Source organism: Bombina bombina, chromosome 2 (genome assembly GCF_027579735.1).
Source record: "Bombina bombina isolate aBomBom1 chromosome 2, aBomBom1.pri, whole genome shotgun sequence".
Lineage (NCBI taxonomy): Eukaryota > Metazoa > Chordata > Amphibia > Anura > Bombinatoridae > Bombina > Bombina bombina.
Genome location: NC_069500.1, coordinates 436,780,521 through 436,805,629, shown reverse-complemented (window position 1 = coordinate 436,805,629; position 25,109 = coordinate 436,780,521). Strand labels below are relative to the sequence as shown.

At 40.1% G+C, this 25,109-nt stretch overlaps 1 protein-coding gene across 1 annotated transcript in view; it reads left to right on the top strand.

Annotated features, from left to right (window-relative positions):
- Positions 1 to 25,109, top strand: part of BICDL1 (BICD family like cargo adaptor 1) — a 261,541-nt gene that overhangs the window by 145,415 nt on the left and 91,017 nt on the right. The window contains exon 3 of the mRNA XM_053702062.1: positions 7,373 to 7,489. Coding sequence (XP_053558037.1) covers positions 7,373 to 7,489 — 117 coding nt within the window. The remainder of the gene's footprint in view (positions 1 to 7,372; positions 7,490 to 25,109) is intronic.

Below are 25,109 nucleotides of genomic sequence, written 5' to 3'. Positions count from 1 at the left end.
GTACACGTTAATTTGCCAAAGTACAGAATAATACATCACATATTTGAAGTGCAAACCCATGAACTCTGCTCTTTTTTGCCCTCATTAACAGAGTCCACTTTTGGACCCCAAATATCTCAACTCTCTAAACTGAGGGTTTTTAGGTGATACAGGCCACTTTTGGACCTATACATTCACTATATGAAAGTAACAAATATAAAAGTTATAAGACTATAGAACTCACTATATATAGGCAACGGGTATAGAAATTGTAGTTCAGTAAAATTGTATAAACTATAAGGCCACTTTTGGACCTTTGAGATAGTATGCCAAAACGCATTTATTACAATTCTGTATAAACAATAATGTTGAGTTATATTCATATTGTATTAGTACACAGAGCTACTGGAAATAACTATCAAAATATGTGAAATCTATTAAATATGTTAACTATTATACATATTACTAAAGGAAACAACACACTTGTAAATATAGAAATATATATATAGCTCTGTCAGAATAAGAACTAGAAACCAATTCCATGGTGGACTACAAATAAACAACATAAAACTATTATTTGTCTATTGAACAATTGTACAACCTTCTATGTGGGTTAACGTAAGAAAACATAGTACAGCACCTTATTTCTCTTGTAAAGGTGTATCCAGTCCACGGGTTCATCCATTACTTATGGGATATTCTCCTTCCCAACAGGAATCTGCAAGAGGACACCCACAGCAGAGCTGTCTATATAGCCACCCCCAGTCATTCTCTTGCAGCTCTCGACAAGAAAAGAAGTATCAAGAGATATGTGGTGACTTAGTGTAGTTTTTACCTTCAATCAAGAGTTTGTTATTTTTAAACGGTACCGGCGTTGTACTGTTTTACTCTCAGGCAGAAATTGGAAGAAGAATTCTGCCTGGAGGTTTGATGATCTTAGCGGTTTGTAACTAAGGTCCATTGCTGTTCTCACACATAACTGAAGAGTATGGAAAGAAAACTTCAGTTGGGGGGACGGTCTGCAGATTACCTGCTTTGAGGTATGTTCAGTATATTTTTTTCTAGAGAGATGATAATGTCTAGAAAATGCTGACAAGTGCCTGGTATATTTGAGGTAAGCCTGATACAGTGATTTAACAACGACTGGGATCATACTTGCAAAAAAGGGTAACATTCATGTTAATACTCATATTACTTAGTGTAAAAACGTTTGCATTTGGTTTATAGAAAAAACGTTTTTTCTCTGAGGGTGATAAATCTTTATTTGGGACATCCCCTTCAAAGGGCAGACCCTATTCGTGCCTGGACTGAAGGAGATCATTTCTGATATTACTGGAGGAAAAGGTCACGCCCTTCCCCAGGATAGGTCCAACAAATTAAGGACCAAACAGACTAATTTTCGTTCCTTTCTAAACTTCAACAGTGGCGCAGCTTCAACTTCCTCTACTGCAAAACAAGAGGGAAATTTTGCCCAGTCCAAGCCAGTCTGGAGACCTAATCAGGCTTGGAACAAGGGGAAGCAGGCCAAAAAACTTGCTGCTGCCTCTAAGACAGCATGAAGGAGTAGCCCCCGATCCGGGACCGGATCTAGTGGGGGGCAGACTTTCTCTCTTCGCCCAGGCTTGGGCAAGAGACGTCCAGGATCCCTGGGCTCTGGAGATTGTTTCCCAGGGATATCTTCTGGATTTCATAGCTTCATCTCTCACAATTATCTGCAAACCAGATAAAGAGAGAGGCATTCTTATGTTGCGTTCAAGACCTACTGGTTATGGGAGTGATCCACCCAGTTCCAAGGGAGGAACAGGAGCAGGGCTTCTATTCAAATCTGTTTATAGTTCCCAAAAAAGAGGGAACTTTCAGACCAATCTTGGATCTCAAGATCCTAAACAAATTTCTCAGGGTCCCATCCTTCAAGATGGAGACTATTCGAACCATCCTACCTATGATCCAGGAGGGTCAATATATGACTACCGTGGACTTAAAGGATGCTTATCTACACATTCCGATACACAGAGATCATCATCAGTTTCTCAGGTTCACCTTCCTAGACAGGCATTACCAGTTTGTGGCTCTTGCCTTTGGGTTAGCCACGGCACCAATAATCTTTACAAAGGTTCTAGGGTCCCTTCTGGTGGTTCTAAGACCGCGGGCCATATCGGTGGCCCCTTATCTAGACGACATTCTGATACAGGCGTCGACTTTTCAAATCGCCAGGTCACATATGGACATTGTTCTGGCATTCCTGAGGTCTCACGGGTGGAAGGTGAACGAAGGAAAGAGTTCTCTCTCCCCTCTGACAAGAGTTTCCTTCCTAGGAACTCTGATAGATTCTGTAGAAATTAAAATTTTTCTGACAGAGGTCAGGTTGTCAAAGCTTCTAACTTCCTGCCGTCCTCTTTATTCCACTCCTTGGCCATCAGTGGCTCAGGATATGGACGTAATCGGCTTAATGGTAGCGGCAATGGACATAAATCCGTTTGCCGCCTACATCTCAGACCACTGCAACTTTGAATGCTCAATCAGTGGAGTGGGGATTACACAGATTTGTCCCCTCTACTAAATCTGGATCAAGAGACCAGGGATTCTCTTCTCTGGTGGCTATCTCGGGTCCATCTGTCCAGAGGAATGAGTTTCCGCAGGCCAGAATGGACTATAGTGACGACAGATGCCAGCCTTTTGGGCTGGGGCGCAGTCCGGAACTCCCTGAAGGCTCAGGGTTCGTGGACTCAGGAGGAATCCCTCCTTCCGATAAACATTCTGGAACTAAGAGCGATATTCAATGCTCTTCAGGCTTGGCCTCAGCTAGCTGCGGTCAGGTTCATCAGATTTCAGTCGGATAACATCACGACTGTAGCCTATATCAACCATCAGGGGGGAACAAGGAGCCCCCTGGCAATGCTGGAGGTTTCAAGGATAATTCTATGGGCAGAGGTTCACTCTTGCCATCTCTCAGCTATCCATATCCCAGGAGTAGAGAACTGGGAGGCGGATTTTCTAAGTTGGCAGACTTTTCATCCGGGGGATTGGGAGCTCCATCCGGAGGTATTTGCCCAGTTGATTCAACTATGGGGCAAACCAGAACTGGATCTCATGGCGTCTCGTCAGAACGCCAAGCTTCCTAGTTATGGGTCCAGGTCCAGGGATCCCAAGGCAGCGCTGATAGATGCTCTAGCAGCGCCTTGGTCCTTCAGTCTGGTTTATGTGTTTCCACCGTTTCCTCTGCTCCCTCGTCTGATTGCCAAAATCAAGCAGGAGACAGCTTCAGTGATTTTGATAGCTCCTGCGTGGCCATGCAGGACTTGGTATGCAGATCTGGTGGACATGTCAGCCTTTCCACCATGGACTCTGCCGCTAAGGCAGGACCTTCTACTTCAAGGTCCCTTCAAACATCCAAATCTAATTTCTCTGCGTCTGACTGCTTGGAGATTGAACGCTTGATTCTATCAAAGCGTGTTTTTTCCGAGTCGGTCATTGATACCTTGATTCAGGCTTGAAAGCCTGTCACTAGGAAAATCTATCATAAGATATGGTGTAAATATCTTCATTGGTGTGAATCCAAGGGTTACTCATGGAGTAAAGTCAGGATTCCTAGGATATTATCCTTTCTCCAAGAAGGATTGGAGAAGGGATTGTCAGCTAGTTCCCTAAAGGGACAGTTTTCTGCTCTGTCTATTCTTTTGCACAAACGTCTGGCTGAGGTTCCAGACGTCCAGGTGTTTGGTCAGGCTTTGGTTAGAATCAAGCCTGTGTTTAAACCTGTTGCTCCGCCATGGAGTTTAAATTTAGTTCTTAAAGTTCTTCAAGGGGTTCCGTTTGAACCATAGATATTAAACTTTTATCTTGGAAAGTTCTGTTTTTAGTTGCTATCTCCTCGGCTCGAAGAGTTTCGGAGTTATCTGCTTTACAGTGTGATTCCCCTTATCTGATTTTCCATGCAGATAAGGTAGTTTTACGTACCAAACCTGGGTTTCTTCTTAAAGTGTTATCTAATAAGAATATCAATCAGGAGATCGTTGTTCCTTCATTATGTCCTAATCCTTCCTCTAAGAAGGAACATATATTACACAATCTTGATGTAGTTCATGCTTTAAAGTTTTATTTACAAGCTACGAAGGATTTTCGTCAAACATCTGCTTTGTTTGTTGTCTACTCTGGACAGAGGAGAGGCCAAAAGGCTTTGTCAACTTCTTTCTTTTTGGCTGAGAAACTTAGTCCGCTTAGCTTATGAGACTGCTGGCCAGCAGACTCCTGAAAGAATTACAGCTCATTCCACTAGAGGCTTCCACATGGGCTTTTAAAAATGAGGCCTCTGTTGAACAGATTTGTAAGGCGGCGACTTGGTCTTCGCTTCATACTTTTTCTAAATTCTACAAATTTGATACTTTTGCTTCCTCTGAGGCTATTTTTGGGAGAAAGGTCTTACAGGCAGTGGTGCCTTCCGTTTAAGTGCCTGCCTTTTCCCTCCCTTCATCTGTGTCCTAAAGCTTTGGTATTGGTATCCCACAAGTAATGGATGAACCCGTGGACTGGATACACCTTTACAAGAGAAAACAAAATTTATGCTTACCTGATAAATTTCTCTTGTGGTGTATCCAGTCCACGGCCCGCCCTGTCATTTTAAGGCAGGTGTTTTTTATTTTTAAACTACAGTCACCACTGCACCCTATAGTTTCTCCTTTTTTCTTGCTTGTCTTCGGTCGAATGACTGGGGTTGGCAGTTAGGGGAGGAGCTATATAGACAGCTCTGCTGTGGGTGTCCTCTTGTAGCTTTCTGTTGGGAAGGAGAATATCCCACAAGTAATGGATGATCCCTGGACTGGATACACCACAAGATAAATAAATTTATCAGGTAAGCATAAATTTAGTTTTTTTCTATTAAGTGGAAAATATGAGATATAAAATATATCCACCACACAAATTAAAGCCACTTTTGAATAAACAACTCTATAGGAGGGATAATATTTAAATAGCCAAGAAAGCTTCTTCCATTTTTGTAATCAACATATTTTTTTTTTTAAAACTCCAAATGCAAACTAGCAGCCCCTTTTGGACTACTTAATACATTAACTCAATAGAAAAAGGGAATTGTGGGAGAGAAATATTTATAGGGCCACTGTTGGGTCCTGATGCTATAGTATATAAAACATTTTGCAGGAGGGAAATGTAGATGGATATCTTAGGGTTGGACATATCAGTTTTAAAATATATACTGTACTGACAACATTATTAGCAGGTTAGTTTAGTAACTATATATGATATGCAGACAGTGATGGTGCCTCTGAGTGCAAATATACTGATGATAATAGCTTCTTAAATCCGATATCTGACTGTTATAATTCTCAAGAAGCTGTGTCCTATCGTTGGGTAGCAGCCAGTAGAAGTTAAAGCCTAGTGTCATCTCCTACTAAGTTCCTCATATAGATATCATATATGGTCAGTGGACTGTGTGTGTGTGTATGTATGCGTGTATATATATATATATATATATATATATATATATATATATACACATACATTGAGACAATTCATGTTGTCCTATAATGCGAAAAATGCTATTGTATGGGGTTCACTTTAGACATTGTTAATTTGTAGTCCCCCATATCATGAAGTCAATTGAGACTGAACTCCCAGGCTGCCACTTATATAAATGATGGGCAATGAGTCTTTACTGTTAAGTGCAGCTCTAATGCTTAGCTGTTATTACATAATATCATCAGCTGTAAATGCTAGAACATTAGCCTATTTAAAGAAAAAAGAGTAAATTGTTAGTAGACGCACATAACTAATAGAAATAAAGCATAGTGTATAAAAATAACTTATTTCAGTGTGTCTACCAACCAGAGTATAAGCCCCTCATAAGGAATATAGTAATCTGTAGCTATACAGGACTGGGATACTGTTCCGCATGTATACTGAGAAGCACTCTAGGTTTAGTCAACATGGCATCTCCTCCTTCAGTTTTAGGTTTTTCACACATTGCAGCTGTGCAATCCACAAGGGATATAAGACAATCAAATCTGGGAGTAATAGTAAGGTTCAAACTCTTGCATAAGAAGCTGGCTATCAGCAAACATTACCTCCTGATTTACAGCCATCTCTAGATTGGAGCTCTATAGATAGGCCACCGCTTAGGGCCCCAATGGTCTGGATCCGTGCTGCAAAGCCATGCACACAGTACAAACTTATACTAATCTCTTCAGCAAGAGAAAAGGCAACAGAATATGTGCTTGAATAGTGTAGAATGTGATGTCAAAATCCACTGATAATCGGCGGATTAGTGGTTACTCATTTCCAGCCTCAGATATTGCGACCATCTAGAGTCGCCACCCAGACACACCCCCTTATTACTAAATTATCTGATCTTAGACCAAAAGCAAAGGAAACAAATTTATTCGAGACATTTTTAAAATGTTAAAAAAAACATTATGCTAATTTGAAATGCAATTTTTAACTGCTGCAATATATTATAAAAATTGTTTTCTCTATTTTCGACACTTTGTGATTGAGCTAGTGCTTTAGTGTAACTATTATTGATGGGGAGTGGGGCTATCCTTGTGACCTATCAATTACCTTCTATGTAGGTCAAAACATCTAATGCAAAGTTCGTCAAATGTAGCTTTATCATATCATAAGTTACTGTTGGGCACACAATCTGTGATAAATGTGTAGAAAGCAATCCCTCTGTTACCGGTCAATCCCCTTCGGTGACAAGCCGATGCAAACCCGTAAAGTAATGTTCATATATTAGTGAAAACACGCTCACCTCGTATCCAGATCAGGCTGGCCTCCAAACCCTTTTCTTGTACGGCTGTTATCCGATTCATCCGCCGGCCTCAGGGATAGTCACAGCACTCCAGACTCGTGACCACTCCCAACGCTTACACAGCGTGGCCGCTTAGCTGGATAATTTACTACTTCAATCAAGCCGCGCTCCGAGGGAAGGGAGGAAGGTGACGTCAGCGGGTTAGCTTGAAAACATCCAATCGGGACCGGCCTATAGAGGTGTGTAGCCCAACTCCAAATAGGATTGTATGAGTATCCACGGTTTCTCCAAAGTGCTTATAGTAGTGCTAGATGAAGCTAACTGTAACTGCCTAATTTAAAATTTAATTTCAAAATGACCTGCAGAAAATGTTTCACTAAAAGTATCATAGAAAGTGAAAAAAAAAGTTCTGGGTACCCAACAAAATACTCCCTCAGCATGTGCCAGTGATACCTTTTATAAACTTGCATTAGTCTGTGAGTAGAATGTATCAAAGTTTGACTTCACCTCCTTGACATCCATGCATGACTTTCTCTAGGCTTTATAAATTAAGAATGTGTGTTCTATATATTCCTGACTGCTATTTACCAAATGTATGTATTTATGCCTAGTTGATCTTTTGGTCTATAGGCTACAGAGATGGAAAGACAGCTTTCGCTTCAGGTGAATGTACTTCAGGAGGGAATACGGGAAAAAAGCCAGTCTACAGGCCAGCACATTACACAGCTAGAAAGTCTTTTGGCCGAGGTGAGTTTGTGCTACACATTCTTACTAAATTAACCCTTGTTGAGATGGTTATCAACAATATCAGTGTCACAACTTTATTTTCCCTCTGTAAACTAACTTGCAGAAGTTAATAAATATCCCCTGTAAATTGGTCTCTTCTCAGAGACTTTAATCCTCACTTGCCAAATTATTTGTGCAATTAAATTCAAAATGGTTTTGCTGCTCTGTCTCATGGAAATGTTGCTGTTCCCTACCTCTTCCACTGCACAATGTACCAACCACCTTACACATACTACTTTCTCAAATGTGGTTCCCAGTCTCCCTGTATGATAAACAGCAAGTACTTTTTACCTTCATTTTCCCACATCTTCCTGTCTCACTAGGATATATTGTTCAGTATGATGCAGTTATTGTGTGTGGGGCATTTTATATATATATATTAGGGCTGGGCGATATGGGCCAAAAAAAATCGCAATTTTATTAAAAATGACTAACACCTTCATTTAGTATTAAAAAATGTATTTAACACTACAGAATCTTAATGTGCATGTTTATCAATATCCAAAAATAAAATAATAAAAATAGAAAACATAAAATAGTTACAATAAAATTTGCTGCCTGTGAGGTGATTAAATAGTAGCCAGTTATTAGGTCTTATGACACACAAGTTCACATAACATTGTCATGTTTTATTGGACAGTAATTCTAACTGTGGACACAGTGGTATGATTAACATATGAAGCAGTGTAAGCATGAAGAAACCTGAAAATTGCTGTCTTTACAGCAGTGTGACTTGTGAAGTTCTGTATATAAATATAAGTGCAGTAAAGTAAGTACAATGAATGCACACACTGCTGCATGTGTTATTCATTTTAGGAGTTACTGTCCAGGGAAACAAGAGGAATGTGGCATTGACAAGGTCAATCCTGACATCCTGCAGCCTGTCATATTACATCACACTCTAGTCACAGCTATTCTGTAGTAGTAGCTCTACTATATAAAAGACCACTAAGAACACAGTTATGTACAGGAGGTTAGTACATAATACAAACAAGTGAACTCAACACACAAACAAAGCTAATTTTAATGAAATTAGCTGGTCAGTTCTTACCACATTGCCCATGTTTTCTTGGGCAGTCAGTCTATCTGTGGTAAGAGTAACATATGAAGCAGTGTGTGCAGCATGTAGAAAGAAACCTAAGAAAGCTGCAGCTGCATGATTTGTGTTTCTAAGTAAAGATAGTACAATGCAGTACACTGCTGCATGTGTTAGTCATTTAGCTGAGTGACTGTCCATGAAAACATGGGGGATGTGGCATTGACAAGGTCAATCCTGACATCCTGCAGCCTGTCATATTACATTAATTTTTACAGCTATAGCTGTAGTACAGAACACTAAGTAGAACACCAGTTATAGTTAGAGTAACTAGTACAATACATAATACAAACAACTGCACTCAACACACACACAGCTAATTGAAATGAAAATAGCTGGCCAGTCCTTACCACATTGTCCTTTGTTTTCTTGGGCACTGGGCAGTCAGTCTAGCTGTGGTATGAGTAACATATGAAACAGTGTATGCATTGCATGCATGGAGAAACCTGAAAAGTGCTGAGTGTGCAGCAACATGATGTGTGTTCTGTTTCTAAGTACAGTAAAGCTATTACAATGCACACTGCTGCATGTGTTAGTTATTTAGCTGATTGACTGTCCAGGAAAACATGGGGGATGTGGCATTGACAAGGGTAATTCTTGCATCCTGCCCCCTGTCATTACATACATTGTTACAGGTATAGCTGTAGTACAGAACACTTAGAACATTGGTAGTTAGAGTACAACTACAATACATAATACAAACAAGTAAACTCAACACACACAACAGCAAATTGAAATTAAATTAGCTGGACAGTTATTACCACAGCACATTGTCCATTTTCTCCAACATAGGTGTGTCCGGTCCACAGCGTCATCCTTACTTGTGGGATATTCTCTTCCCCAACAGGAAATGGCAAAGAGCCCAGCAAAGCTGGTCACATGATCCCTCCTAGGCTCCGCCTTCCCCAGTCATTCTCTTTGCCGTTGCACAGGCAACATCTCCACGGAGATGGCTCAGAGTTTTTTGGTGTATATTTAAGAAATTATTTCCTATGGTCGACCCCAGGAAGGACTTATGGCAGACAGTCCCCAAGGTCGAGGGGGGGCGGTTTCTACTCTAAACAAACGCACCACTATCCCTATAGAAGATAGTTGTGCTTTCAAAGATCCTATGGATAAAAAATTAGAGGGTTTGCTTAAAAAGATGTTTGTTCAGCAAGGTTACCTTCTACAACCAATTTCATGCATTGTTCCTGTCACTACAGCAGCGTGTTTCTGGTTCGAGGAACTAGAAAAGTCGCTCAATCAAGCATCCTCTTATGAGGAGGTTATGGACAGAGTTCAAGCACTTAAGTTGGCTAACTCTTTTACCTTAGACGCCACTTTGCAATTAGCTAGATTAGCGGCGAAAAATTCAGGCTTTGCTATTGTGGCGCGCAGAGCGCTTTGGCTGAAGTCTTGGTCAGCGGATGTGTCCTCCAAGAACAGATTGCTTAACATCCCTTTCAAGGGGAAAACGCTGTTTGGCCCTGACTTGAAAGAGATTATTTCAGACATCACTGGGGGAAAGGGCCACGCCCTTCCTCAGGATAGGTCTTTTAAGGCTAAAAATAAAAATTTTTTCGTCCCTTTCGCAGAAACGGACCGGCCTCAAATTCTACATCCTCTAAGCAAGAGGGTAATTCTTCTCAAACCAAGCCAGCCTGGAGACCGATGCAAGGCTGGAACAAAGGTAAGCAGGCCAAGAAGCCCGCTACCGCTACCAAGACAGCATGAGATGCTGGCCCCCGATCCGGGACCGGATCTGGTGGGGGGCAGACTCTCTCTCTTCGCTCAGGCTTGGGCAAGAGATGTTCAGGATCCTTGGGCGCTAGAAATAGTTTCTCAAGGTTATCTCCTGGAATTCAAGGAACTACCCCCAAGGGGAAGGTTCCACAGGTCTCAATTGTCTTCAGACCAAATAAAAAGACAGGCATTCTTACATTGTGTAGAAGACCTGTTAAAAATGGGAGTGATTCATCCTGTTCCATTAGGAGAACAAGGGATGGGGTTTTACTCCAATCTGTTCATAGTTCCCAAAAAAGAGGGAACATTCAGACCAATTTTGGATCTCAAGATCCTAAACAAATTTCTCAAGGTCCCATCGTTCAAGATGGAAACCATTCGGACAATTCTTCCTACCATCCAGGAAGGTCAATTCATGACCACGGTGGATTTAAAGGATGCGTATCTACATATTCCTATCCACAAGGAACATCATCGGTTCCTAAGATTCGCCTTTCTGGACAAGCATTACCAGTTTGTGGCACTTCCATTCGGACTAGCCACTGCTCCAAGAATTTTCACAAAGGTACTAGGGTCCCTTCTAGCGGTGCTAAGGCCAAGGGGCATTGCAGTAGTACCCTACTTGGACGACATACTGATTCAAGCGTCGTCTCTACCACAAGCAAAGGCTCATACGGACATTGTCCTAGCCTTTCTCAGATCTCACGGGTGGAAAGTGAACGTAGAAAAAAGTTCTCTATTTCCGTCAACAAGAGTTCCCTTCTTGGGAACAATAATAGACTCCTTGGAAATGAAGATTTTTCTGACAGAAGCCAGAAAATCAAAACTTCTAAGCTCTTGTCAAGTACTTCATTCTGTTCTTCTTCCTTCCATAGCGCAGTGCATGGAAGTAATAGGTTTGATGGTTGCGGCAATGGACATAGTTCCTTTTGCGCAAATTCATCTAAGACCATTACAACTGTGCATGCTCAGACAGTGGAATGGGGATTATACAGATTTGTCCCCGACTATCCAAGTAGATCAGAGGACCAGAGATTCACTCCGTTGGTGGCTCACCCTGGACAACCTGTCCCAAGGGATGAGCTTCAGAAGACCAGAGTGGGTCATTGTAACGACCGACGCCAGCCTGGTGGGCTGGGGCGCGGTCTGGAAACACCTGAAGGCTCAGGGTCTATGGTCTCGGGAAGAATCTCTTCTCCCGATAAACATTCTGGAACTGAGAGCGATATTCAATGCTCTCAAGGCTTGGCCTCAACTAGCAAAGGCCAAATTCATAAGGTTTCAATCAGACAACATGACGACTGTTGCATATATCAACCATCAGGGGGGAACAAGGAGTTCCCTGGCGATGGAAGAAGTGACCAAAGTAATTCAATGGGCGGAGCTTCACTCCTGCCACTTGTCTGCAATCCACATCCCAGGAGTGGAAAATTGGGAAGCGGATTTTCTGAGTCGTCAGACATTTCATCCGGGGGAGTGGGAACTCCATCCGGAAATCTTTGCCCAAATAACTCCATTATGGGGCATTCCAGACATGGATCTGATGGCGTCTCGTCAGAACTTCAAGGTTCCTTGCTACGGGTCCAGATCCAGGGATCCCAAGGCGACTCTAGTAGATACACTAGTAGCGCCCTGGACCTTCAACCTAGCTTATGTGTTCCCACCGTTTCCTCTCATTCCCAGGCTGGTAGCCAGGATCAATCAAGAGAGGGCTTCGGTGATCTTGATAGCTCCTGCGTGGCCACGCAGAACTTGGTATGCAGACCTGGTGAATATGTCATCGGCTCCACCATGGAAGCTACCTTTGAGACGGGACCTTCTTGTTCAAGGTCCGTTCGAACATCCGAATCTGGCATCACTCCAACTGACTGCTTGGAGATTGAACGCTTGATTTTATCAACGCGTGGGTTCTCAGATTCTGTCATTGATACTCTTATTCAGGCTAGAAAGCCTGTAACTAGGAAAATTTACCATAAAGTATGGAAGAAATATATCTGTTGGTGCGAATCGAAAGGATTCCCATGGAACAGGGTAAAAATTCCTAAGATTCTATCCTTTCTACAAGAGGGTTTGGAGAAAGGATTATCTGCAAGTTCTTTGAAGGGACAGATTTCTGCTTTATCTGTTTTACTTCACAAGAAGCTGGCGGCTGTGCCAGATGTTCAGGCTTTTGTTCAGGCCCTGGTTAGAATCAAGCCTGTTTACAAACCTTTGACTCCTCCTTGGAGTCTCAATTTAGTTCTTTCAGTTCTTCAAGGGGTTCCGTTTGAATCCTTACATTCCGTAGATATTAAGTTATTATCTTGGAAAGTTTTGTTTTTGGTTGCAATTTCTTCTGCTAGAAGAGTTTCAGAGTTATCTGCTCTGCAGTGTTCTCCTCCTTATCTGGTGTTCCATGCAGATAAGGTGGTTTTGCGTACTAAACCTGGTTTTCTTCCGAAAGTTGTTTCTAACAAAAATATTAACCAGGAGATAGTTGTGCCTTCTTTGTGTCCGAATCCAGTTTCAAAGAAGGAACGTTTGTTGCACAATTTGGATGTAGTTTGTGCTCTAAAATTCTATTTAGAGGCTACAAAGGACTTTAGACAAACATCTTCCTTGTTTGTTGTTTATTCTGGTAAAAGGAGAGGTCAAAAAGCAACTTCTACCTCTCTCTCTTTTTGGTTTAAAAGCATCATCAGATTGGCTTATGAGACTGCCGGACGGCAGCCTCCTGAAAGAATCACAGCTCATTCCACTAGGGCTGTGGCTTCCACATGGGCCTTCAAGAACGAGGCTTCTGTTGATCAGATATGTAAGGCAGCGACTTGGTCTTCACTGCACACTTTTACCAAATTTTACAAATTTGATACTTTTGCTTCTTCTGAGGCTATTTTTGGGAGAAAGGTTTTGCAAACCGTGGTGCCTTCCATCTAGGTGACCTGATTTGCTCCCTCCCATCATCCGTGTCCTAAAGCTTTGGTATTGGTTCCCACAAGTAAGGATGACGCCGTGGACCGGACACACCTATGTTGGAGAAAACAGAATTTATGTTTACCTGATAAATTACTTTCTCCAACGGTGTGTCCGGTCCACGGCCCGCCCTGGTTTTTTAATCAGGTCTGATGATTTAATTTCTCTAACTACAGTCACCACGGTATCATATGATTTCTCCTATGCAAATATTCCTCCTTTACGTCGGTCGAATGACTGGGGAAGGCGGAGCCTAGGAGGGATCATGTGACCAGCTTTGCTGGGCTCTTTGCCATTTCCTGTTGGGGAAGAGAATATCCCACAAGTAAGGATGACGCCGTGGACCGGACACACCGTTGGAGAAAGTAATTTATCAGGTAAACATAAATTCTGTTTTTTCTTGGCCAGTCAGTCTAGCTGTGGTATGAGTAACATATGAAGAAGTGTATATGGATGGAGAAACTTGCAAAGTGCGTACTGTGCAGCACTGATTTGTGTTTCTAATTGCACATTAAAGGTAGTACTTAGTACAACGCACACTGCTTCATGTGTTAGTCATTTAGCTTAGTGACTACTATCCAGGAAAACATGAGGGATGTGGCATTAACAAGGTAAATCCTGCAACCTGTTTTTAACATCCATGCATCAACTAATAGCAGCAGCACTGCAGCATAGTACAGTAATAGTACATTATTCAACATTAAAACAGAGAATACAATAGAAAAACATTGGCATTTGGAAGCTGGCCTGCCTTGGTTATGGCATTGGCCATCGATACAGCCAGAATACAGTCAGTGCACAAAGTGCATGTGCATTTTCACACAGGAGAGAAATGTGAATCACTAAGTATTTGAGCTGACAACATCATAGTGTTTTTTTTTTTTTGTCATAGTGAGTGACACGTTAAAGGGACAGTCTAAGCCAAAATAAACGTTCATGATTCAGATAGAGCATGTAATTTTAAACAATTTTCCAATTTACTTTTATCACCAATTTTGCTTTGTTCTCTTGGTATTCTTAGTTGAAAGCTTAACCTAGGAGGTTCATATGCTAATTTCTTAGACCTTGAAGCCCACCTCTTTTCAGATTGCATTTTAACTGTTTTTCACCACTAGAGGGTGTTTGTTATCTATATGAAATACGTGAACTCTGTGCTTGTGCACGTGAAGTTATCTGGGAGCATGCACTGATTGGCTAGACTGCAAGTCTGTCAAAAGAACTGAAAAAAGGGGCAGTTTGCAGAGGGTTAGATGCAAGATAATCACAGAGGTTAAAAGTGTATTATTATAACTGTGTTGGTTATGCAAAACTGGGGAATGGGTAATAAAGGGATTATCTATCTTTTAAAACAATAAAAATTCTGGTGTATACTGTCCCTTTAAGTACAACTATAACATAGAGCTTGTAAAAGCAGGGCCCATGAAGGAATTCTAATGATTTGTGATTTGTAATAGTAAATAATTTAGTAATATGTAATAACAAGAGAATAACAAAAAAGAATATATAACATTTAAAATGTGCATGGTTTTTAGACTTTAGATAGGTTAGGTGGTTTTTGGATACAAAAACCAACATGCGACTAGGACAGTACAGCTACAGTAGTACTGTAGTACCATTATTAATTTCAAGCATTACTAGTGTTTTAAGTGGGTTAGGTTTTTGGCTAAAAAAAAGCATGAACGTTGACAGGTCACCACATTTCCTCCTGTGCTAAACATCCTCTGATGGTGAACTAGTTGCAGGAACACAAAGATATTTTTGTGAGAGCTTGCTCAGTTTTGGAAAGTTAATCTGATGTAGTTTCCACCATTGCAGAGGATTTTTCTCACTATCATTGTAGGGAGAAAGCAGGTAGCTGTTCAGCTCTGATGCTATGGCTTCTTCAAGTTGCAGAGATGGCGCAGTGGACTCAGTCTTGCAAAAACTTCCTAAAAACTTACTTGATTTCTTTGCGGGAGGAGGACCATCTAATGCAGGTGCTTGTACTGTTTCTTTTTCTACATCTATAACTTTGCATGGTGGACTGCTGATTGCTTGACTTGCCTTCTGCACAACTTGCTGCTTGTGCTCAGACACAATGGCCATATCAGACATCACCCTGGCCTTGATGCTTGTAATTTTATCTGCATTTATGTAGGTTGTCTTAAATCGTGGATCAAGCAATGATGCCATATCTAGCAGATCTTCTGTATCTTCATCTTCATCATTTCTATTCATGTATTCAAGAATTTTGGATTTCAGTGTCTTGGTAAGGTCAGAATCATCTTCCTTCAAAACCAGTATCTTTGTGTTTAATAGATGCAGAAATGGTTTAACATATGATACACTGACGTAGTTTTCTCCAGAAAGGGCATAAGTAAAATCTTGAACTTGCCCCAGTGCCTTACTCACAGATTCAAGAACATCAGTGTCCTGCCATTGTGTAACCAGATGTCTGTTTTTTCTGTCTGCAGAGAGAACCTGAGTCAAACTCTCTTGCTCTAAAACTCTCTCTATCATCTTTTGTCTTGAGCTCCACCTTGTTGGGCACTCTGTTATAAGTGAATGCTTTGGCAGTTGAAGTTCTTCCTGGGCTTGAGTTAATGCCACCTTCATTTTCCAGCTGTGTGAGAAATGGCAAACCATTTTCTTGCATAAGCCTGTGGCTCTAGAAATGTGAGGCTCATATTTCTTGCATTTTCAATTTCAAGATGCAACCTGTGCCCAAAACACTGTATTCTTGTCCATTTATTCAGAGCAACAGCCTTGACGATGGTTGTGCCATTGTCTGTGGTGATTGATACTTGTTGATCCTCACAGAGTCCCCATGAGGTCAAAGCTTCTCTCAAACCTTGTTCTACATTCTCTCCAGTGTGGTCAGAAGGAAAGTATGATGTTTGCAAACATAGACTTTTGATCTTAAAATCATCATTGATGAAGTGCACAGTTAAACTCATATATGTCTCCTTTGTTCGGCTTGACCACATATCTGTAGTTGCATAGTATTTCAATTGATTTATCTCAGATTCAACTATAGCTTTGCATTTTGCATACCTTTCTTGGATTGCAACTACTGAGAAGTAATTGCGAGATGGCATTTGGTATCTCTTGTGTGTATCATTCTATTGAAGCCTTCTTTACTAACCGTGTATGCAGGCACCATGTCTTTGCATATATAATATGCAATAGCGTTGGTTATTTCTCTATGCCTTTTTGAGGTCTTCCCATATGCTGCTGTGGTGCTTGCAAATGCCTTTATGATTGATTGCTGCTTCCCAACTTTAGATTCACAGCTTGTTTGTGTTGTCTACCAGGGTTTTTTTTTAGTTATATAGTTCAAAGATTTCCTTATGCCGCTGTTTAAGGTGCTGGAACAGGTTTGATGTGTTACTTTGTTTTGCTGCAACACTCGTTCCACAACTTTTGCAGATTACTTGGTTCTGTTTCACATACTCTTTTCTGAATCCAAAATATTCCCAAACAACTGATGTTGAATTTTTCTTTGGCACCAACAATTCTGTAGCAACATCAACATCATTTTCATCATCATCGTTATTGTTGGACACGGACAGCTCTTCAGAACTCATCTTGAATGTTATGTACCACGCACACAATACCAGCTGGCACAAAAAATTAGGAGATTATACTACCGCACACACTGCCAATATCAGTAGGCTCAGGTGTCACTGGCAACCGTAGCACAATGAGAGACTAGACCACAGTCTTGCACTTGAATACAAAGACAGAGAACTATTGAATGGCCTTGATAATGCAGTTAGCTTAGCTCTGATGATGCTAGTATAGCTTCTTCAAGTTGCAGAGATGACTCAGCGGAAGCAGTCTTAAAAAAGCTTCATAACGATTTTTGATTAGGATCACACAATTTATTTTGATTAATAATTAAAGAATGGATGATATGCTTCTGCTGCAATTAAGACAAGAGACCACAGGCTTGCACTTGAAAGTCTTCAATATAAAGAGAGGACAACAATGTGCTATATGATGCAGTCACCTTGATTGAAGAGAGAACACAGGCTAGCTGCACTTGAATATAAAGAAGACAATGATGGGCTTGATTGAAGAGAGAACACAGGCGTGCTGCACTTTAAAGAAGAAAAAGATAGGCTGATAGTGCTATGATGCAATCCCCTTGATTGAAGAGAAGTGGAGAACTCAACGATGGTCTTGATTAAGCAGTCACCTTGATTGAAGAGAGAACACAGGCTTGCTGCACTTTAAAGAAGAAAAAGATTGGCTGATAGTGATGCAGGCATCTTGATTGAAGAGAAGTAGAGAACACAGTGGCTTGCTGCGCTTGAATATAAAGACAAGAATGGGATTGATGATGCAGTCACCTTGATTGAAGAGAACACAGGCTAGCTGCACTTGAATATAAAGAAAGAATACAACAATGGGCTTGATGATGCAGTGACATCACCTGGATTGAGACAAGAGACCACAGGCTTGTCCTTAGTCTAGAATATAAAGAAGACAACAATGGGCTCGCTTAACTTAATGATGATGCAGTCACCTTGATTGAGAAGAGACAAGAGACCACAGGCTTACACTTGAAATTATTTGAATATAAACTTTAAAGACGACAACAATGGGGTTGCTCATATTCATGTTTATTTGAGGCTGAGGCAACACTGGCTTTCACTGGAGGAGATTGACCTTGCAGTTGTAGAATATACTGGCTCTGGAGGACTGACCTTGCTTTTGTAGAAAACACTGGCTTTGGATGACTGAACTTGCTGTTGTAGAAGACACTGACTGAATGGCTGACCTTGCTGTTGTAGAAGACAGAGGCTTTGAGTTGCAGTGCACCTGCAGGATCACTTTGCTGTTGTAGAAGAAGAAACCGGATGTGTGGATGACCTTGCTGTTGTAGAAGAAGAAACCGGATGTGTGGATGACCTTGCTGTTGTAGAAGAAGAAACAGGCTGCAGGATGTGTGGATGACCTTGCTGTTGTAGAAGAAGAAACAGGATGCAGGATGTGTGGATGACCTTGCTGTTGTAGAAGAAGAAACAGCTGATTGTTGAAGAGACTAATATAAACTAGCTCTAAATAGGGGGCACTATAATAAGTGTATTAGGACAATGATAAATGAGTGTGTAAGCTCTACACATCAACACAAAAACATCTATCAACACATATACACACATATATGTGAAAAATGTAATTATATGTGTAATCAGGGTACTCACATTTGCAAAGAGCACTCAGACAGTTCTATTGGAAACAGGCTGGATGTTTGACAGCAACCCAGCTCACTTATTGCAGAAACAGAATGACATAAAATCTGGAGAAGATAAGACAAAACAGGGCGCCTGTGTGTACCACTAATAAACCAAAAAGATATCAGTGTAGATTCTCATTCAGTATACTCACATTTGTGAAGAACACTCAGACAATGCTATTAGGCACAAGCTGGATATTTAGCAGCAAACCAGCTTAGTGATATGATGGTAACACAGGTACTGGAACACAGGTACTCCAAAATATATAGAAGAGTCTCAAAGGATAGAGACTATAAACTAAAACTGCAGAATAGACTGCCACAAATGCTTTACCACACTGTTTCATCAGGAAGAAGAAACAGGATGCAGAAGAAGAAACAGGATGCAATCTGGAACCACAGCTGTTGGCTGACTTTGGTGAACTTGAGTAGACGACACACAGGAACTGTCAGGCAGTATTTGCTTTTGGTTGAACAATGAACATAAGATTTTTAGAATAAGGTGGTGGTGGGAGGGAGACAAGTTCTACTTTTTGGAAAGACAAAAATTAATTAAATGTAGAAAAAAGTGTTTTTTTACTTTGATGACTTGACACAATGAATGCATTACTTGCACATTTAAGCATCATGCTAATTTTGATATTTTTGCTCACCAAAATGCATTAATGATTTTTTATTGTTGCAGCACTAGCCTAGCATCAATGATAAAAAAAAATCTGACTTGCATTAATTGCAGGTGAGCTACAATAAAAAATTATTAGATTTATTTGCACTTGCTGCAGCAATGCATCCATCCATCCATAAATAAAAAATAAAAATTTTATTAAACCAATATAACTTTTTTGGGAACATAAATTAATATATATTTTTTTATTTATTAAAAATTATTTGTGTTATGGTACACTACTGGACTGCAAACTGGTATAATAAGGGTAATGGTAATGTAAATATAAAATTAACTATTTAAAATTTAGAGGAAAAATATTATTAAAACAAAAAAATGTGCACTGACTGCACCACTGTGTACTGTTTAGGAGATTGATGATCTATCTTCTGGGAATCTTATTCGATCTATTAAAAAGTCTCATTCTCTATCATTATCATCCTCTATATTCTGATGATGGAGTAGAGCTATAGACTGTTCTGTAGTAGTAAAATATATTCGTAAAATATATTATTAATTATATTATTATTTTATTGTGTAACATAAATAATATAATATATTATATAAATTCACAAATTTCACAAATACATCCTACAAGCAAGTAGTAGTAGCAACCCTTAATGAACAAACATGTTATCTAAATCTCAATGTTCACATTCACATGCATCACAGAAAAAAAAGTGCACTTTAAAAGTTTTTTGTTGTTTTTTTGTTTTTTTTAATACTCACTTTATTGCTCACAACTTTGAGCTGTCTCACCGCTTGACCACCGCCACACTACTCCCCGATGACTGCAGGATGAAAGCCAGTTGCTGCCACACACTGAGATTTCTCGTAAAAAAATGGCCGTTTTGTTGGCATTCTCAGGTCCGCCCACAGCCACACCCTGGTCCACCTTCGTTTTCATGAGGAAAAAAAATGTTTTGTTTTTTCGGAAAATCGCGTACTCTCGCAGTTTTAAACCGCGGCGATTAATCGTGGTTTAAAACTGCATGTGCGGATAATCGAGCAGCCCTAATAAATATATGTATGTGTGTGTGTATATGTATGTATAATAAAACAATTAAATGTAAATTGAAAACACGTTTTAATTAAATCAAACTCTACTTGTAAATGCAAGAATTGGCAAATTTAAGAATTTTGATGAAAAATGTTGCTACCAGTAAAAGGGACAGTTAACACCTTGTAATTACAAGACATTTCTGTTCTATTGCTATAGAATTACATCAGCTAAGTCTTAATGGTTTTAAAACAAAAATAATTGTAATAAAAAGGATGTTTAACTAACTGCCAGACTCGACCCATCATTTGTCTTATTTGTAGGGGCCAATCTGGGCTTTAGTCCACAAACAACAAGGCTACTCACTGCCTTTAACCCCTTAAGGACAAGGCCATTTTTCAATTTCTTTCCCTTAAGGACCAGGGCTATTTTTACATTTCTGCGGTGTTTGTGTTTAGCTGTAATTTTCCTCTTACTCATTTACTGTACCCACACATATTATATACGGTTTTTCTCGCCATTAAATGGACTTTCTAAAGATACCATTATTTTCATCATATCTTATAATTTACCATAAAAAATGATAAAATATGATGAAAAAAACGGGGGAAAAAACACACTTTTCTAACTTTGAACCCCAAAATCTGTTGCACATCTACAACCTCGAAAAACACCCATGCTAAATAGTTTCTAAATTTTGTCCTGAGTTTAGAAATACCCAATGTTTACATGTTCTTTGCTTTTTATGCAAGTTATAGGACAATAAATACAAGTAGCACTTTGCTATTTCCAAACCACTTTTTTTTCAAAATTAGCGATAGTTACATTGGAACACTGATATCTGTCTGGAATCACTGAATATCCCTTGACATGTATATATTTTTTTTTTAGTAGACATCCCAAAGTATTGATCTAGGCCCATTTTGGTATAGTTCATGCCACCATTTCACCGCCAAATGCGATCAAATAAAAAAAATCGTTCACATTTTCACTAACTTTTTCTCAAATATTAGGTTTCTCACTGAAATTATTTACAAACAACTTGTGCAATAATGGCACAAATGGTTGTAAATGCTTCTCTGGGATCCCCTTTGTTCAGAAATAGCAGACATATTTGGCTTTGCTTTTTGGTAATTAGAAGGCTGCTAAATGCCGCTGCGCACCACATTTCTATTAGGCCCAGCAGTGAAGGGGTTAATTAGGTAGCTTGTAGGGTTAATTTTAGCTGTAGTGTAGTAGACAACCCAAAGTATTGATCTAGGCCAATTTTGATATATTTCATGCCACCATTTCACCGCCAAATGCGATCAAATAAAAAAAAAAATGTGCACTTTTTCACTAACTTTGGGTTTCTCACTGAAATTATTTACAAACCACTTGTGCAATTATGGCACAAATGGTTGTAAATGCTTCTCTGGGATCCCCTTTGTTCAGAAATAGCAGACATATATGGCTTTGGCATTGCTTTTTGGTAATTAGGACGCTAAATGCCGCTGTGCACCAAACTTGTATTATGCCCAGCAGTGACGGGGTTAATTAGGTAGCTTGTAGGGAGCTTGAAGAGTTAATTTTAGCTTTAGTGTAGAAATCAGTCTCCCACCTGACACATCCCACCCCCTGATCCCTCCCAAACAGCTCTCTTCCCTCCCCCACCCCACAATTGTCCCCGCCATCTTAAGTACTGGCAGAAAGTCTGCCAGTACTAAAATAGGTTTTATTTAGTTTTTTTTAATTATAAAAAAAAAAATCATGATCTGCTGTGTAGGATCCCCCCCTTAGTCCCAACCTGCCTGACCCCCCCCCCCAAAGAACTCTCTAACCCTCCCCCCACTAACTATTAGCCACCATTTTGGGTACTGGCAGCTGTCTGCCAATACCCACTATGCAAAATAACTTTTTTTTTTTTTTTTTTTTATAAACCTAACTTTTTCGGTAGTGTAGCTGCCCCCCTCCATACCCTACACCCTCCCCCTCCCAGATCACCCCCAGATCACCGCTCCTCTGCACCCACCACCCTCTCCCAGCAACAAAAAAAATCCCCAGCAACTGTCTTAGATCACGGGTGCACGCGCGCGCGCACCCGCCCCTCACCTCAAGCGCACGCTCCCGCGCACACCCGGCATAGAGAACAGCCGGAAGGAAGTTTCCAAATGATGGGCCGCCCACCCACCTCCCTTCAGTGGCTCCCACCATCCAACGATTGGCACCATCACTGGCCGATGCAGAGAGGGCCACAGAGTGGCTCTCTCTGCATCGGTGTGCCTAAAAAGGTATTGCAGTGATGCCTCAATATCGAGGCATCACTACAATACCTTGAAAGCGTCTGGAAGCAATCAGGATAGCTTCCAGCCGCTTAAAACCCTTAACGATGTACAGGGTACATTGCTGGTCTTTAAAGACCAGTTTGTGTAAGACGTACCCTGTACGACATGCGTCGTTAAAGGTAATATAAAATGAATTGTTTTGCAGTTATCTGATTAAGCCAATTAAGGAAAGATATGTAGCAGCGTTTGCCTTAATAGGTTATATATATTTAAACTCTGCAATATACTTTCATAATTTATTTTGTCTGCGTTTCCTGTAATTCCATTCTGAAATTGTGAGCTTTCAGTTCCTGTGCAGAACACTGTTATATTCCACACAGCCATTGGCTCACAATCTAGTGACCTATTTATAACGGTGTCTAGTTGACCACAGCAGAGAAGGTAACCTAAGTTACAACATCGCAGCTCCAATTGTTTTATAGATATTAAAACGTTACTAATTTATTCACAGCTAATGAAACTTTACTAAATACATCTACATGTTACTATCACACTAATCTTTCTTTGAATGCATCATTCTGTCTAGCATTTGTTTAGTGTTTAATGTCCCATTAAATCCCTTGTAAAGGGATTAAACACATAGTTTAAAGCCAAATCCTGAGCACTACTGAGAGCTAGCTGAACACATCTGGTGATCCAATAACAAGCGGTTTATGTGTGTAGTTGCCAATCACCAGCTAACTCTCTATAGTGTATATATAGTATCTATATAGGTATGCTTTTCAAAATGGATACCAAGAAAACAAAGGTGATGTGAAAATTAGAATGAAATTTAAGTTTTTTTTAAATTGTGTGAATTGTGAAAGTTTTTAATTGTGACTTCAAGTTTATAGCTGCAATATAATCTAGCCGTATTACTATATTGTGTGTAAGTGTGTTTGCTAAATGTAGCCACCAATCAGAAAGCGCTACCCAGGGTTCTGAACCAAAAATGGGCCGGCTGCTAAGCTTAGATTTCTTTTTCTTCAAATAAAGATAGCAAGGGAACGAAGAAAAATTGTTAATAGGAGTAAATTAGAAAGTTGCTTAAAATTGCATGCTCTATCTGAATCATGAAAGGAAAAATTTGGGTTTAGTGTCCCTTTAAAGAGAGAACTTGGTAAGTGTCTGGAGCACTACATGGCAGGAAATAGTGCTGCCATTTTTGCAAAACTGCTGTCATATAATGCTCCAAACACTTGCACACTCCTGAGCTTACGTCCCTGCTTTTCAACAAAAGATTCCAATAGAACAAAGAAAATTTGATGATAGAAGTAAATTAGAAAGATGGTTAACATTACATGCACTATATGAATCATGGCTTAATGTCGCTTTTTAAGAAAACAGTAATTCTTTCTTGGAATATCTAATCTCATCATTAAAATTATTTTTTTATTAACAATAAGGATACTTAAATGGTCAGTAAACCTTAAAATTAATGTTCACTATGTGCAGAATTATATTACATTAATTTTAAGGTTTACTGTCCCTTTAACTAAACTTCATCTAGAGCTTGCTTTGTGCAATTCTTCAGACGTCGGTAGGTACAGTTGCTCCTTGCTCTTCATATGAATTATATTGGTGGTACCATTACCAGTCTTGTATATCATTTCACAAGGGTATAAGAGACAATATAGGTTTATGTCCAGTGCCTTAAAGGGACATTAAACACTAAATAAATGCTAGACAGAATGATGCATTCAAAGAAAAGATTAGTCTGAGAATAACATGTAGATGTATTTTTTAACATTTTATTCGCTGTTTAAATATTGACAAAATAAGTGTAACATTTTAGTGTCTATAAAACAATGGGAGCTGCCATGTTGTAACTTAGGTTACTTTCTTTGCTGTGCCCAATTAGGGATAGTTATAAATAGGTGACTAGAGGGTGCAGCCAATCGCTGTCTGGAGTAAAACAGTGTTCTGCACTTTCATTTCTAACAGGAACTGAAACGCTCACAATTTCAGAATGGAATTACAGGAAAAGGGGACAAAATAGATCATAAAAGTATATATATATATATATATATATATATATATATATATATATATATACACGGAAGGGAACTGCACTCTCATACCGGACCGGGTACACATCCCATGACCCTGCAACATGCTCAGCCCTGGGTGCCACTGGCACTCACAGGAAGCTGTGCTGTCCCCAGAGCCACACGCAGTTAACCCCAGACAGGTCTGGGTGCAAGAACCATAGGGAAAATTACAAAACAAATTAATACAACACACAGAGAAAACCCAGCACTCACTTACAAGCTCTCAGCTAAGATTTAAAAGCAAAAATGGAAAGGTTAGTCACCGCATCTGGCCAAATGGGACAAGCTCAGGTACCACGTCAAGGTCCTTTCCAATACCTGAGACCCTAAAACAGCCACACAATGCAAGCTTTCAAATCCAAACAAACTGAAAACAAGGGAAGGGTGCACAGGAATATGTAACCACCCTAGACATATACAAAACACGGAAGGGAACTGCACTCTCATACCGGACCGGGTACACATCCCATGACCCTGCAACATGCTCAGCCCTGGGTGCCACTGGCACTCACAGGAAGCTGTGCTGTCCCCAGAGCCACAAGCAGTTAACCCCAGACAGGTCTGGGTGC